The 14,134-nt window shown below is 43.3% G+C and overlaps 1 protein-coding gene across 1 annotated transcript in view; it reads right to left on the reverse strand.

Annotated features, from left to right (window-relative positions):
* Window positions 1-14,134, reverse strand: part of LOC149370777 (cell adhesion molecule Dscam1-like) — a 202,083-nt gene that overhangs the window by 65,850 nt on the left and 122,099 nt on the right. The window contains exon 4 of the mRNA XM_089578576.1: window positions 510-671. Within this exon, the coding sequence (XP_089434702.1) occupies window positions 510-671 (162 nt within the window). The remainder of the gene's footprint in view (window positions 1-509; window positions 672-14,134) is intronic.

Genomic DNA, 14,134 nt, shown 5'->3' on the forward strand with positions numbered 1-14,134 from the left:
AATGAATTCCTAGAGGCATGATGTTATTTTTTCTCTTTCATGTTTACAAAAAATAAGCTTTAAACGAACATTCTAGCAAAAGCCACAATCGTCCTCACGTATTCAGAAAATTAGCCGCAGTGGCATATAAAAAATATGTAGAATCTTTTCGCATAACAAGAAATAATCGATAGTTATATGACAGGCCACGTTCTTTTACGAAGCAGTATGCAGTCAAGAGAAGCTATCGAGGAGTTATATGACAGGCCGTGTTCTTTTACCAAGCAGTACGTAGTTATAGAGAAACTTTTGAGGACTAAATGAAGTGTTTCGGAGGCGAATAATTTCTAGTGAACTCATACCAATCTGAATTTAATTAGGATGAATGACCATGAATCCATCTTTTCGGCAGCGCGAGAATTACAAAGAAAACCGGCGCATTGGGCAAGACATCTCCTTTTTTCTAAAAAAACTGCTTCATTCTGCGGTAACATAGAAGTCTGAGAACAGGAACAGGTACTGAAACTTACTGATTTCTTCTAGTGTGCCGATGTTCACTCCATTGTCAAGTACCCACGATGTCACAGTGACGTAATCTCTCACGGCGGGAGGCACATGGCAGCGGAGGACTGCAGAGTTTCCGCGCACCACGTAGACATCGTAGACGCTGGCCACAAACTTCTCCAGCACCACTGTTCGAGCAGGAGCGTAGGCAACGTGTGAAGAGAAGAAAAGAAGAAGAGAAAGAGAAAACAGCTTAAAACACACGAACTCGAGTGAAGCCTGGCTCACAAAAAATGCAACATTAAAGTTACTGATGCTGTCTGTAAACGACTACCATGCGAAGGCAGAAGAAACCCGCTTTGGTTGCCCACTCACACAGATAAACTTATATGAGAGAATATGACACTTGCGGTGCTCCGACTTCCGTATTCGAAGTTTCTGTCTTCTAACAACAGCTCAAACTCTCTTTGCGGTACACAAATTCATATAAATTCCTACATACGACGGGTAATCTTGGCTTAAGGGGGCGAAACTCAACCCATGAAGCAGAGCTCTCCTTACTTAGCTTTTTCCATGGTTAAGTGGTGTCTCCGTCTTTCTCTGCTCTTCTTTCAGGAATGTCAAAACTGCTTTCAAGCACTCGGATGACTGTGGTTGGGCACGCCGGGCGTATTATTGCGTTTACTAAGCAGATACAATATAATCATCACCATCATCATAGTGACTATGCCCACTACAGAACAAAGACCTCTCTCTCCCTGTCTCTCCAAATATCCCTCTCTTTTGCCAGCTGCTGCCACCGTATCCCCGCAGGCTTTTTAATCTCGTCCGCCCGCCTAACTTTCTGCCGCCAACTGCTACGCTTGACTGCTCTTGGAATCCACGCCATTGCCCTTAAAAACCGCCTGTTATCTTGTCTTCGCATTACATCCCCTGCCCAAGCCCATTTCTTCCTCTTGATTTCAACTAGGATGTCATTAATTTCGTCTTGCAAATGAGGACAGCTGCATCCCTTTTACACATGTAGGCATCGCTCTAAAGCTAGCGCTGGTGGCAGCCTTCTCCTCTTTGGAGAAAAGCGTTGTTTTTTTTTTTTACCTGTTCAGTGTTGGCGTAAATAACAATATGCTGCAAAATTTGAGCTTTTTCTGCTCTGAGCTCAGTCTGTGTATTTAGCTAGGGTGTGTACGAAGGAATCAACCCAACGAACCTGTTCGCTTTCAGTGTTCGCCGACGGCAAAGAAAAGCGTCCCAAATGTTTGCGGTTTTTTACTTCTGAAAATTTCTGTGTGTAGGGATCATGTGGCGAAGTAATGATAGGCACCGCATACGTCATCATTTATGACAATCAGAGACTAGTCTGCAATAAATTTTACTTGATGCAATACGGATCCTGCGTTATATTTGAAAGTGTTGAGAGCTTGAGATAATTGGGAAATAAGATCGGGCTGCTCTGTGGCAAAAAAGGGAGTGCTTTTCCCTTGTCAAACAATTCTTCCGGCCTAGACCAACCCTTCCTCTATTCCAACTGACTATTTCTGCAAAGACCACCGCAAACCGAATGTTTTAGTTGCACTGTTCATGGCGATATTAACTTTATCATATCACTTCATTTTACTAATTGCGTCGGCTTCTTTTCAAAACGCATTGGTTTTCATTCTAAGCGTTGCAATTGCGCTAAAGGAATAAAAATTCCATTTTTGTTGTTGTGTGTGTAAACGTCTCCGTCTTTTCGCGCTGTTAAAAAATGGTTGGTTGGTTGGTTGGTTGGTTGGTTGGTTTATGGGGTTTAACGTCCCAAAGCGACTAAGGCGTCTCTCATAGCCTTATTCGCTTTGGGACGTTAAACCCCATAAACCAACCAACCAACCAACCAACCATTTTTTAACAGCGCGAAAAGACGAAGACGTTTACACACACAACAACACGAGCGCTCGAGTTGTTTTGTTTGTAAATGTCGTCGTCTTTTCGCGCTGTTAAAAATGGATAACCACTAACTCGCCCAGCTTTCTGTTCTTCTTAAAAAAACTGATTAACGCAATCTTCAAATACAGAGAGGCACTGCGTTTATAGTTAGCTACTCTTTTCCTCAATAATAGAAATTTTTAACTTCAAAAAACCAGGAGGAACAACACTGGCAATGAGCACGAACGCACGCACACAGTCATGCACACAAACACACACGCACAAACACAAAGAAATGAGAACACCACCTAGGCGTGTTTATAAGTGCGAGCTTGAAACGGGGCCAAAATGGCTTTTAACAAGAAAGCATAGACCTAACGACCAGGCGCTGAAAAAAATGAAAACTATCCGCTTGTCGGTACCAGCCAGTTTTGTTGTTAAATAATTTTTCCTGCATATTAAAGTTTCGACTGTCTGAAAGAAAGTAATTGACCCGAAAAAAATGCGCACTTATATCTTCTCAAAAATGTGCGTGTTGCTGGCAATTTCCCTAAGGTGTCCTTAGAACTTTATGTTTTCCGATATATCATTGGTAACAACGGGGTGTCCAACAGACTTTCTTTCTGTTTAAATCATTGTTTTCCAGCGATTTTAGAACGACAGCACAACTTCATGGAATCTAAAGAGTTTGTGTGAAGCTTGACCTTGAAGGTGACCATGGCAAAACCTAGTATCGCAACAGCCCACTCAGAAAAAAAAAAATAATGCCGCGGCTGCCGAACCCGCGGCGGCGCGCACATACCAGCTTCGCTGGCCACTGCACGCGGGACAATGCTATCGCGGCAGTCGATTGCACCTCGTGTTAAACTCCCACACACTCTGGCGCTGTGCATGGCACACCGTCGTCTTCATCAACTTCACCTGCGGAGCAGCGAACAGATATGACCAACTTTGATCGGAGCTTAACCTGAGTGTAATATAGTCGCCCGAAGTTCGGATGACCCAGAGATGCAAAACCATGATCCAGCAAGGATAAGCGCATGCCTTTGCACGTCTACTCGGTTAAGCTACGGTTAAACCATGCCATTTTTGTACCATAGATCGTAGCCACCGCGCCCAGCTGCCCGTTCTTCGAAGCCTTCAAAGGTTGAAGCAAATTATCTCTTCCCGCAGATCGCCGTCTGGACAGCTAGCGCCGTGACACTTCAGGGGATTGTATCCGCACTCTGCTGTCTATTTTGCGTGAGGTCGTAAATCGAAGAGAAGCCTAATATTTCATCCAGTGTGTCCGCTTCCAGTGTGAGTTTGTCTTCACACCTTAATTCAATACGCGTTTCGCCTGCAGTGCATCGCTCGAGTTGTCACCAAGTTTCTCTGAGTGCACCTAGTCATCTAGGAAGAAACTGGTGTCTGAATGTAAGATGCTGCATTAGCGTTAGAGGAAACCTTTGCAAGGATGGTATTCTAAGTTTACTGATTTGCGAGCACCTTTCTTTTTGCGTTTTCTGCCTAATAGCTTAACGAGGGCTCCGAATCTGGCAGTCTTGATGCCATGAGTAGCATAAGAGGGTACTCGCACAGTTTACGCCCTCGCCGTTCGACCACGTTCCTATGTGGCACTAGCAATAGTACAGGACTTACTGCGTCCGCCGCTATAAACGAGGGCAGTGCTGGTGAACACTGTCAAGGTTCGGTTACACTGCACATAAATACCCCCGAAAACAGAAGATTGGACGGCCGTCGCCATAGCTCAGTTGATGGAGTGCGGACGCGAAATTAGGATGTCGTGAGTTCGGATCCCATTGGCGACTTGGGGTCGTTTTATCTTTTGCTTTGTTATCAATTGCCTTCAAGCCACAAACCATTTGCACTATCAATTTTCAAGTAATGAACACCACAAATTGAAAAAAAAAATTCTCTATGCTCTTTGGTTTCGGTGATTGTTTGCTCTCGTCATGTATTAACAAATAAAGAAAGAGCAAACAATAGTCGCGTTCAGCACTAACTGCAACTTCATAAAGCCGCCGTGCGTATCTTTTACGAGCTTCCTTGTGTGGAGCACGTAAATAGCTGCAGCTTTCACGGTAATTACTTGTACATATCATGCATACGACCTGCATATGTGTGTGTGCTTGCGTGTCTGTGCGTGCGTATTTGTGTGTGTATGTGCTTGTGTGTGCTTGCATGTGTACGTGTTTGCGTGTATGCGCGTATGCGTGTGCTTGTGTGCTCGCGGTGGTATGTGTGATGATTAACCTACGTACGCCGTTTCACACAGTATTTTTTTGCTCGAGGCGACTAAAGAAATTTCCTGAAGCTCACCCAGGGTCTATGCGGGCTTCTAATGAGAAGAAAAAGAAAAATACTTTATTTCCACCATGTACAGTACACAGAAGGAGGACGACGGAAAATAAAAAGCCGTCAATAGGTGACTTGACGAGTCCATCGCCCCACATAATGAGCAGCGTTTGGTGAACAACAAATAATTTATACAGTCGTACCAAAGAAAATTAAAATGCTTGATCAGTGCATAACACAAGTAAAGCCGTGTGGTCCGAGAAATGAATTCCCAGGAGAAGTAAAACCAGTTATTCATCCTCAGTAAACATAGATCGAAGCTTAGCAGTGGAGCAAAATAAATAAATCAAAGTTAGTAGATACAGAATGGTTCAACAGTGATGGCAAAGAATAACATAGGTGCTCCATGCCACATTTCAAACAGGGTGTACAGATTTTCCAATATTCTCCACATATTGTAGCATAATATTGGTCATTCTTTTCTAAATATGCAAGTTATGTATATTATATCTGACTTTATATTTAAATCTAATACTCAAACGGTAGAGATAAAGTTTATGAGCCGTAATAACATGCGCTCTATAAAAAAAAACAGGCACTTGTTGCATTATAACCAGCTTTTTACACATGACGCAGGTATCGCTTCTGCATGACATATACTTTTTGTAGGTTGGAGAATGTAGTTGTACCCCAGAAAAGTTGGAAATAGTTAACTTGTGAATAAAAAAGTGAATTATAAACTAATAGTTTAAGTTTTGCAGAAAGAATGCATCTGAGACGACCAATTATTCTAGTTATCTGAGCTAAATATGGCACTATTAAGTTCACATGAGTTTCCCAGGATATGCGAGGAGTAAATGTCACACCAAGGCTTTTGAAATGGTCAACAATGTCAACAGGACGACAGTTAAAAATAATATCGACACGAGGAAGGAGTAGCTTATTCTTTGCTCGAAAGATAATCGCTTTTGTTTCATTTGCGTTAATCGTCATAGAATTATAAAGACGACCATTGTTGTAGTTGAACTGTTGTGTGGTTACAATTAGAAATAAGTTGTCCGATATTATTGCCAGAGAAAAATATGTTGGTGTCGTCTGCGTATACGATAAATTATATATGATATGTGTTCTGCCGTTCCGCTAAAGAGTCTTCTTTCCTCAGAAATGCGCAACAATCAATATGCCCACAGACTTGAAGCCAACATAATGCACCGATACCCGCCATATGGCATAGCGAAAAAAAAAGAAAGGAAAGAGTAAAACACCATAAAAGGCGCGAATGAGACTTAAGACACCCGCTAAAGATACACTTTGGACAGTACAAGATGATCGGGAATAAGCCATACGCATGAGTAATCTAAATTGAGAACGAATGAGGTGGTTCTTACAAAGCTAGATATATAAAGCGCGTCACAGCTGAACAGTAACAGAAGATTGGATAGAGCAAGAAAACTTTCAAGGGGCCTGCGTCTCGCAATGCTGCGCAGCCTTCATGCAATACGAATAGCGCGAGCAGGCTTCCAACATCCGCGCTTCCGATCGCAGCGAAGCGTTAATAAGCCTGCTACTCTTTGCTGTTTCGGTTCTCTCACTCACTCATTCGATCAGCCTGTCGGGTTTTTTCATGAGCGCCAGTTTTATCAGTAGTTCTTCCCCGTTTCAAATTCTGCGGAGCGATGGCTGCAGAGAAAGGAGAACACTCGGTGCACTAGGCAATTTTTCATCGGGTTCCGATCCTGGAATTGTTCTACTAGCTATAACTCATACCTGATGGTTTCATTCGCTTGGCGCCAGGCGGGGGAAGGCTCGAAAGAAAGAGCGACGAGGAAGAAATGGAAGAGTAGTAGCGAGTGTGTTCGTTGACTTGACGATAAAAATTCTTCCTTTCTCAAGCCTGTGCTTGGATTACCAGCTAGATACGGCTTTCGAAAGCCATAAAGACTATTTATTTACACTTGTCTATAAAATTGAATAGATTCAGTTAAATTCATAATGATCATAAACACCCTAATAAAAACATTACTAAAAACACAGATTAATTTCTGGTTCTTATACGAAGATAATGAATGATCTATAGTTGTCTGATGAAATGAGAGAAATCAATATAATTTCTATTCTCTCTGCGGACCAGCTAAGAAAAATTACCACCGCAGTTGTTTTGAACCCGCTGAACAACGCAATTGTGTTCTTCGGATTACACATTTCTTTCAATGAAACTCGCTTCAATTGGCAGTCAATAGATAAGCACGGACACAAGCGTACATAAGTGTGTTGTTCTGCAGTCATTTAGCGGCTTCACGAAACGCTTATAGAAAATGCAAGCAGTTATCACTTGAACTGGTTCGTCCGGCTTAGGCTTCGTCTGACAGCATAGTGATGGAAGATAGGCCGTTTAGGTGAACCGTCTAAGCAACCATAACACCGCATGTTTGCTTTTGCGACGCTATTTGGCCTCAGTCTTAGGCACGGAAAGTGTCAGCGCTCTGGTCTGCTAAATTTGAGGCTAAATCACCTGCACAGGTAGTAGGCGGGTAAAAATTTCTTGTGGGTGATTTTATCAATTAGAATTTTAATTGTTGACATAGGCATAAGATATGTGAAGAGTGGATAGCTCAGTGCGGAATACATTTGTTTAAGCGCCCCTATAAGCGGAACAAAACATTGTGCAGCGTCTGAGTGCTGAGTGTAAGGTTCTCCTGTGTGCACGTGCAAGTACTGATCCTTACTGCTTGATGATGGATTTTGCGTCGGAAGAGAATGGGGCATTGGAGATAATGAAGATAATCAAGTGAACAGTGCTTTTGGTGTTGCGCCGGGTTGTGCTTACTGAGAACTCCTGGTGCCCGGTCGGTACTCACGAAAACAGCGAATTCGGTGGCTTGTTTCTAAGGCCGCTCACGTCATATAGGACACAGAAAATTGCTTACAGTCTGACCTTTCCTTTGTTTCAAATATTGGCTATTGCGCTTGGAAGGCTGGTATTCTTGTTTTTTTTCCCATAGGGTTTCTTGCATATAGGTAAACATGATCGGAAATTGACTCAGTGGGTCTAGAAACTGTTCTTGCAGATAATCAATATTTTCCACGATGACATTTTAACTTCACCAAGGGATTGAACCACATTCTATTAGTGTCCTATGATTTCGTTTACTATCGCCATGCCCTAGCTGTCTTCAGTGCGTCTAGCGTCAATCAGGAGCATGTGTCAATTCACGTAAGCAGTGAATTTATAGCGACTTCCCAGACCACATAGTATGGCAGATGTTTCGCATTCTCTGCGGGCACGAGCTGCATTCATATGTAGCTACAATTTCGGAAAACAATTTATTTATCGAAACAGCACATTTTCTCAGACAAATTTGCATGGTATATTGGATAAGTTCGATTCATTTTATCCTTTCGCATCTCCTGGTATGGTTAAGGAAGTTTTATTGCAAAGGGCAATTCATGAAAATGTGAGGCCATGTATTACAATTGTTTTAAATAAAATTGATCTAGTCTGTTCGAATAAAATACAATTTCCTTGACAGCTTCGAATTAGCAATAAAGACAAAATATGTGGTACTGCATGACAGGCGAAGTTTAATGTTGCGACGCTGCATGTGAGCGACGAGAAACAACGTAGCATCGGGCGCGGGATTGTTTCGAGCCCTGAGAGTTCTCTGACGTGGAGTGACATTGAAGCACAGGGCTGTCTGTGCATCTTCATTGATCCAAAGCCTTAACCGAGTATGTGACGCAAGTTATGGTCATTTCACAAAAAAAACGGTAACAAGCATCAGCCTTTATAATTTCCCACTAAAGATGTTTTTTAATGGCACTTTAGTGCGGAAAATAACTTAAACATGTCCGAAATAAAGAAAGAAGCTGTAAGATCATTTACGATTTTGGATAGCGTGCGCCTAAACGGTAGTTCAAAATGTGGTGGAGTGTTAACAGAAGGTGGGTAAATAGTTTTAGCTGTTGATTATTGCATTCTTAGACTGCAAGGAATTTAATGTTTTTGTAAATTGTAGTTCATCCTGCCATGATGGCGATTTAGATGACAGTGTTTTAAACGAAGTAACGAAAAATACGCTCTGTATTCTAAGACGAGTGCTTGATCAATAAATGCACTCAAGCTTTTTTGGGTAATCTACTTAGGAGACGTATTGGACCTCGTAGTATACCGCGAATGAAAGCACCTAGTTCACTTCCTTACCAATCAGAGTTGGAATCCCCTATCATTTGCATACTGTGGACATGTGAGCGTGCTGCTTATGTGGAGAGGGCGAGGCCTGATAATGCGATTCCATGTTCCCCCAGGAGACAGCTGAAAAACAGCCATATTCATTACTTTCTTTCGCTCTTGGAGCGGGAACTTCTACCGCTTATATTGGAGAATAGAAGACGGGAGTTTGCCTCCGGCGACTGATCCTGTTTTTCAGCCTGTAAAGGTGGTTACACCTCGTCTGCACTCTATGTGCAGCGGAACGTGCTTCACAGGAGTACATTTGTAACAAGATCGTCTGCATGGAGCTTATGATAAAAAAAGAAAAAAGGAACGTAAAATGAGCCTACAGCTACCAAAGTAAGCCATATCAGAAATAGCAAGATAAAATCCGTGACTACGAGGCACTTATACGGTCTCCAAAAGAAGTAATCTGAACTTACCAATAACACGTTTTGCATGTTTTGAAGCGGAAAGCTTCACTAGGCTAGTCAGCACCGCGGTTCGCGTGAGCGGGAGCCCAGATTTGCCACTTCTGCGCAAGCGTAAAACCCAGTAACGTCACGCATGGCGCAGGTGGCCGCTGCCGTAGCCGCCGACTCGTCAGTATTTACAAAAACAGGAAACTGCGTCGAGGCTGGGGATCGAACCAAGGTCTTCGGCCTCTGAAGCGGAGACGCTACCACTCCGCCACGAAGGCTCAAAGTTCAAGCATGAATAAAGGCGCATCTAGTGAGTGCATAGATTTCATTACTAAAATAAAAGGAATGGAAAAGTAAAAATAGCAAAGAAAAATAAAATCAATTAAAGCAAGTAAAAGAAGATTAAAAACAATAACAATAAGAAAAGAGACGAATATAAAAATAAAATGAAAAAAAAAATAAAATATGAAAATTAAAAAAGAACAGTGCACCAGGAAACGCTTTCCCCTAGCAGCACTTTAGAGAGGCAAAGTGCCCCCTGAATTTTAACCGCGCCGATTACTGTCTCCTCCTCCGCCTCCGCACACGCATTGTGTGGACGGCCGAACGCTTTCACCGTTATCGTGGTGCTCCCAGTGCATTGTGCGCGAACTGCGACAGCCATGACGTCAAACCAAGCATAACTGTAGCTTTTCGCTTTTATATCCAGGCTTAACCAGAGCTAAACCACTGCCTAATTTTTTTGTTCTTAATGTTGGACAGCTGGGAACCCAAGATAAACGCAAAAATACATTTCGGAAAAGCCATCCAACGTAACAAGACATAGGGATCTAGTGTGCCACGGCTTAGAGTGTTCACCATAAAGTGTCCCTTCGACTAACGCCCACAATTGATTACAAACATGTCTCAGGAAGGCGCACAATCTGATGCAAACCTAGAGACACTTCCTAGCAATGTTGAATAGATCATGCAGTGGGGGAACAGTGTCTTAGGTTTCTGTTATTAGGCCAGAGTTCTATAGCCCGTAACCACCTGGCACTAAGCAAGGTCAAAAGCAATATTACGTCTTCTCATGATTTTTTTTTTGGTGCTGAGCCAACACACCCTTTCTCGCTTTGATACTTTATCTAGCTGACGTGAGTGCAAGTGTCATGCACAAGTGTAAACCTGCAAGCGAATCAGTGGAAGTGCTAATCTGTGTAGTTCATTGGCATAAACAAACAGATAATAGGGCCTCTTTGGCTCCGGTTGAGTGTTTTTGTTTATTATTTTAAAGTCGCACAGACGCGTATACTGTTTCCCGTACCTTCCCATCTCCACTGCCTAGAGCATCAGAATTTTTTTTCCTGATGTCAAAATGATTGGAAATATCGAAATAAGTATAAACACTACGCGGACACTGGAAAAAGTTTTTTTCCAGGTCGTTTTTAATTACTTTAAGAAATAATCAACCGTAAACTGTAACTGCAAGGTATGGCGACTTAGTGCAGTCCGCAGTAAATACCACTTTTGTTTACTTCCCACCGATGCAGCAATGCTTAGACAGGTGGCTACTTTTTGTATTAGCTCGCTCGACGTTTAAAATGTTTGCAGTAGCAGTAATAGAGAAAACAAAAACAAACGACGCGTTCAACATAGTGTCCACAACAAAAAAAATGGCTAGTAACCTCAATGTAGCTTTAACCAAAACATATAATTAACCAGAGAGGCATTTTTTTTAATATTGTTACGTAGCCGTTGGGGCTCGTAACCGAAAGGCTTTGATGGGGGGTTGACCTGGACGGCACCGGAGAACAAGCCAAGAGCACCCAGAGGAGGCCGGAACCGATCTTCTTCTTCTTTCACTCGCCGGTGCACGCGACTTTCGAAGAGCAGCCGCCCAGCGGCTGCTTGTGGAAACGTGGCAATATTGCTCACTGAAAAGGCGGATGCTGACATGTCAGAAATCCTGAAGCCTCAGCCACGCGCCCTGAAAAAAGGGTCTAGAAGTTTGATTTGTGTAGTATCTAAGGCAAAATTAGGAACAGAGCAGGTTTGGCGGCGGAGTTAACACTTGCTGTTTCTTCGTCAGGTCTACGTTCGAGTAAATCAATAATCATTGTATGCAATAATGTGATTTTTCAAGCACCATCACGAAGGATTTATGATGAACTTCCTTGCCGCTTTGGGCAATGCTGGCTCGTGTTCTTGATTTCTTTCCAGCATTTTCTCTCCTTTAGAAGTGTACTGAGAGCCCCATTTCTTTCAAGTAGTTCGCCGTCCTATTTCATGGACGGTTCGATTCACTGAAGTAATGCAGACGACTGCAGCTGCGCACAAAAAAAGAGAAAAAGTTGTCTACAGCATTCATTTCTAAGCGAATATGGTGCGGATCGTTGAAAGCCAGGCCAGGAAGGCGCTACGCTTTATGTCCCCGTGTACCATTTTTCACTGCTCACCAAAAGCGCGGGGGCCGGAAACGGAAAGCAAGCCCTCATTATTGTAGCCGCCGTAAGCAGTTCCTGTTGCAGCGGATGTGTAGCGAATACGCATTGATATAAACGGCTGCGGAACTCTACACGGCTCTAAGCTGTAGTTTTTTAAAGCGTCGGCAATGTCGTTGAAGGCATCGGTATTCCATTCAAAGCGAAGTGTGTTCGTTTTGTAGCACTGAAAGCTCGGAATATGCTAACTTTCGAAAAAGGATTCGTGCACGCGTGATGCCGCTGAAACGCCATTAGTCTTCATGTGGAGTCTGCAGATATGCAGTAAAAAAATTCTACAACTCTGCAACAAATTCTAAGCACATAATCGTGTGCCGCAAAGGCCCGGCATTTGCCGCTTTGCATAGCTGATGAATACAGAACGCGCTGGTTGTTTGAAAGAAGGATTGCCGATCATGTCCAATGTCAAAACAAAGAAAGGACAAATGATGCAACGCAGATGGGATTCTACACTGAAATACACATGTTCTTTAGAGCTTTAATGCAGTACTTATCGGTGTGAATTATGGAAACGCATTTACAATGCCATACACATAGTGCAACTGTCCTGAGTGAATCTCTGAAAATTGTGGGAACTAGCCTAGAAACCACACCTCTCCGCGTGTTTTTCGCGGAAGTAATCGTCGATACTCTCAGCGAAATGAACGCTTTGCCATTTCGTCACACGTGCACTCGCTCATTGGTCATGTCTTGCTTTTTCATGCGAAGGCATTTCGTGCCTATTGGATGGCATGACCACGAGATAGCCACGATAAGAACGATGTTAAGTAACGATAAGTAGGAAATCAACACGTAATAATAAATAAATAAAATAGTAGTAGGTAATTATAATTATTAAGTATTGCTAATATTGAATTAAAATATTAACAGGGAATTATTAAATAATGAAAATGTTGGTGACCTGAAAAGTGGTAGTTAGTGATATTAATGATTTGTGGTAGAGACGTCATAACCAGTCACGTGACGGGACCCAAATAGTCACGTGATAGCAACATGTCTAAACAATTATTTGGGAGTCGAAGACGTCACAATAGTAAAAAAAATACAAAAAACATCTGTAGAGAAGTTGTCTCGCTCCCTGTCACTTTGTTCTTGGATGCCAACACGGGCGGCCCTCTAAGCGGAGCTAAGCGAGTTCTAATGTCTCCTGAAAACAGGTGTAAGCGAAACGCTGAGACAATTCGTAGAAAGTGTCAAGCAGAACGTGAGCAAGACGGAACCAGTCAACAGAGCAGGCAACGGTAACCTCAATGTTTTTTCTTCCGCCCGTAGAGAGACTTAAGTGCATTCGTTGAATATTTTTTGAATATTTTAAAGTGCGATTGCGAAGTACAGTACCAGAGACCGCAGCGCCTGTGACTGCAACATCATCCTAAACAACATTTGATACCGTTTCTTGTCGTCCAGTGCACGCTGCCCTGGGCACTGCATGCTGCATTCTACAATGCACGTGTGCTTCAGACTCTAGTAGTGCACGCTATCGGGACAACGGCCCCATGCCCCGAAATCTAGAACAACTTGTCTTCTCCCGTTGGGGTAACATTCAATACAAATTTGTATACAGTTGAAAACGGCGCGCAGATCCGTTATGTAAGTTAATGCACAAGGTGACTATGTGTGATGCCACAGCCATTCCTTACATCATTACCAATCTCAGGGCGAATCGTCCTGGCAGTTTTTGACTTTAGACAACTGGAGCCAGTAACAGGTCAGATGTTCAGAACGCGACAAACAAAAGGAAATATAGCAGAGAGAACAACAGTTCACAAGCGCTTGTGTACCGTTGCTCTCTCTCCTGTGCTGGTGTGTTTATTGTACAAATGTAAACACTGAGTCCCCACTAGCCTTGAAGCCTAACACTACTAGGGCACAGTTCAACTCAGCCTTGAAAAAAGAAAGGTAATCCAAGTGCTTGAAATCACAGGGCAGGCGACATATGCAAGCACCGCGTTGCAAGGCCCGAGCACGCATTCCTCTGGCATCCGTGGTAACGAGCGCCATACGTGCGCCATCGTACAAACAAGCCAGGACCCCACTGACATGTCACGGCTTGTAGCACGATTTATCCAAGCTCACCCTTCAGGATCGGAATCCCCCTTCCTCCTCCCCCATCGCAAACGCCAGCTTGAGAGACAATCGGCGCTCTGCCGGCTGCCCTTTTTCAGCTGCAAACTTAGAACGGCTGAGCCCCTCTCGTCCATTCGCCCAATTCAAACGGTAACCAGTGTCGTGACCTGAATGGAGGATTCGAACGGATGGCTGCTCCAACACTCCCGGAGGCTATAAAAGCCGAGCCGCGCCGAACGGGAGCAGCAGACGAGGAGCAGACAGAG

This window comes from Amblyomma mixtum, chromosome 1 (assembly GCF_055824585.1).
Source record: "Amblyomma mixtum isolate Tamu chromosome 1, ASM5582458v1, whole genome shotgun sequence".
NCBI classification, from domain to species: Eukaryota; Metazoa; Arthropoda; class Arachnida; order Ixodida; family Ixodidae; genus Amblyomma; species Amblyomma mixtum.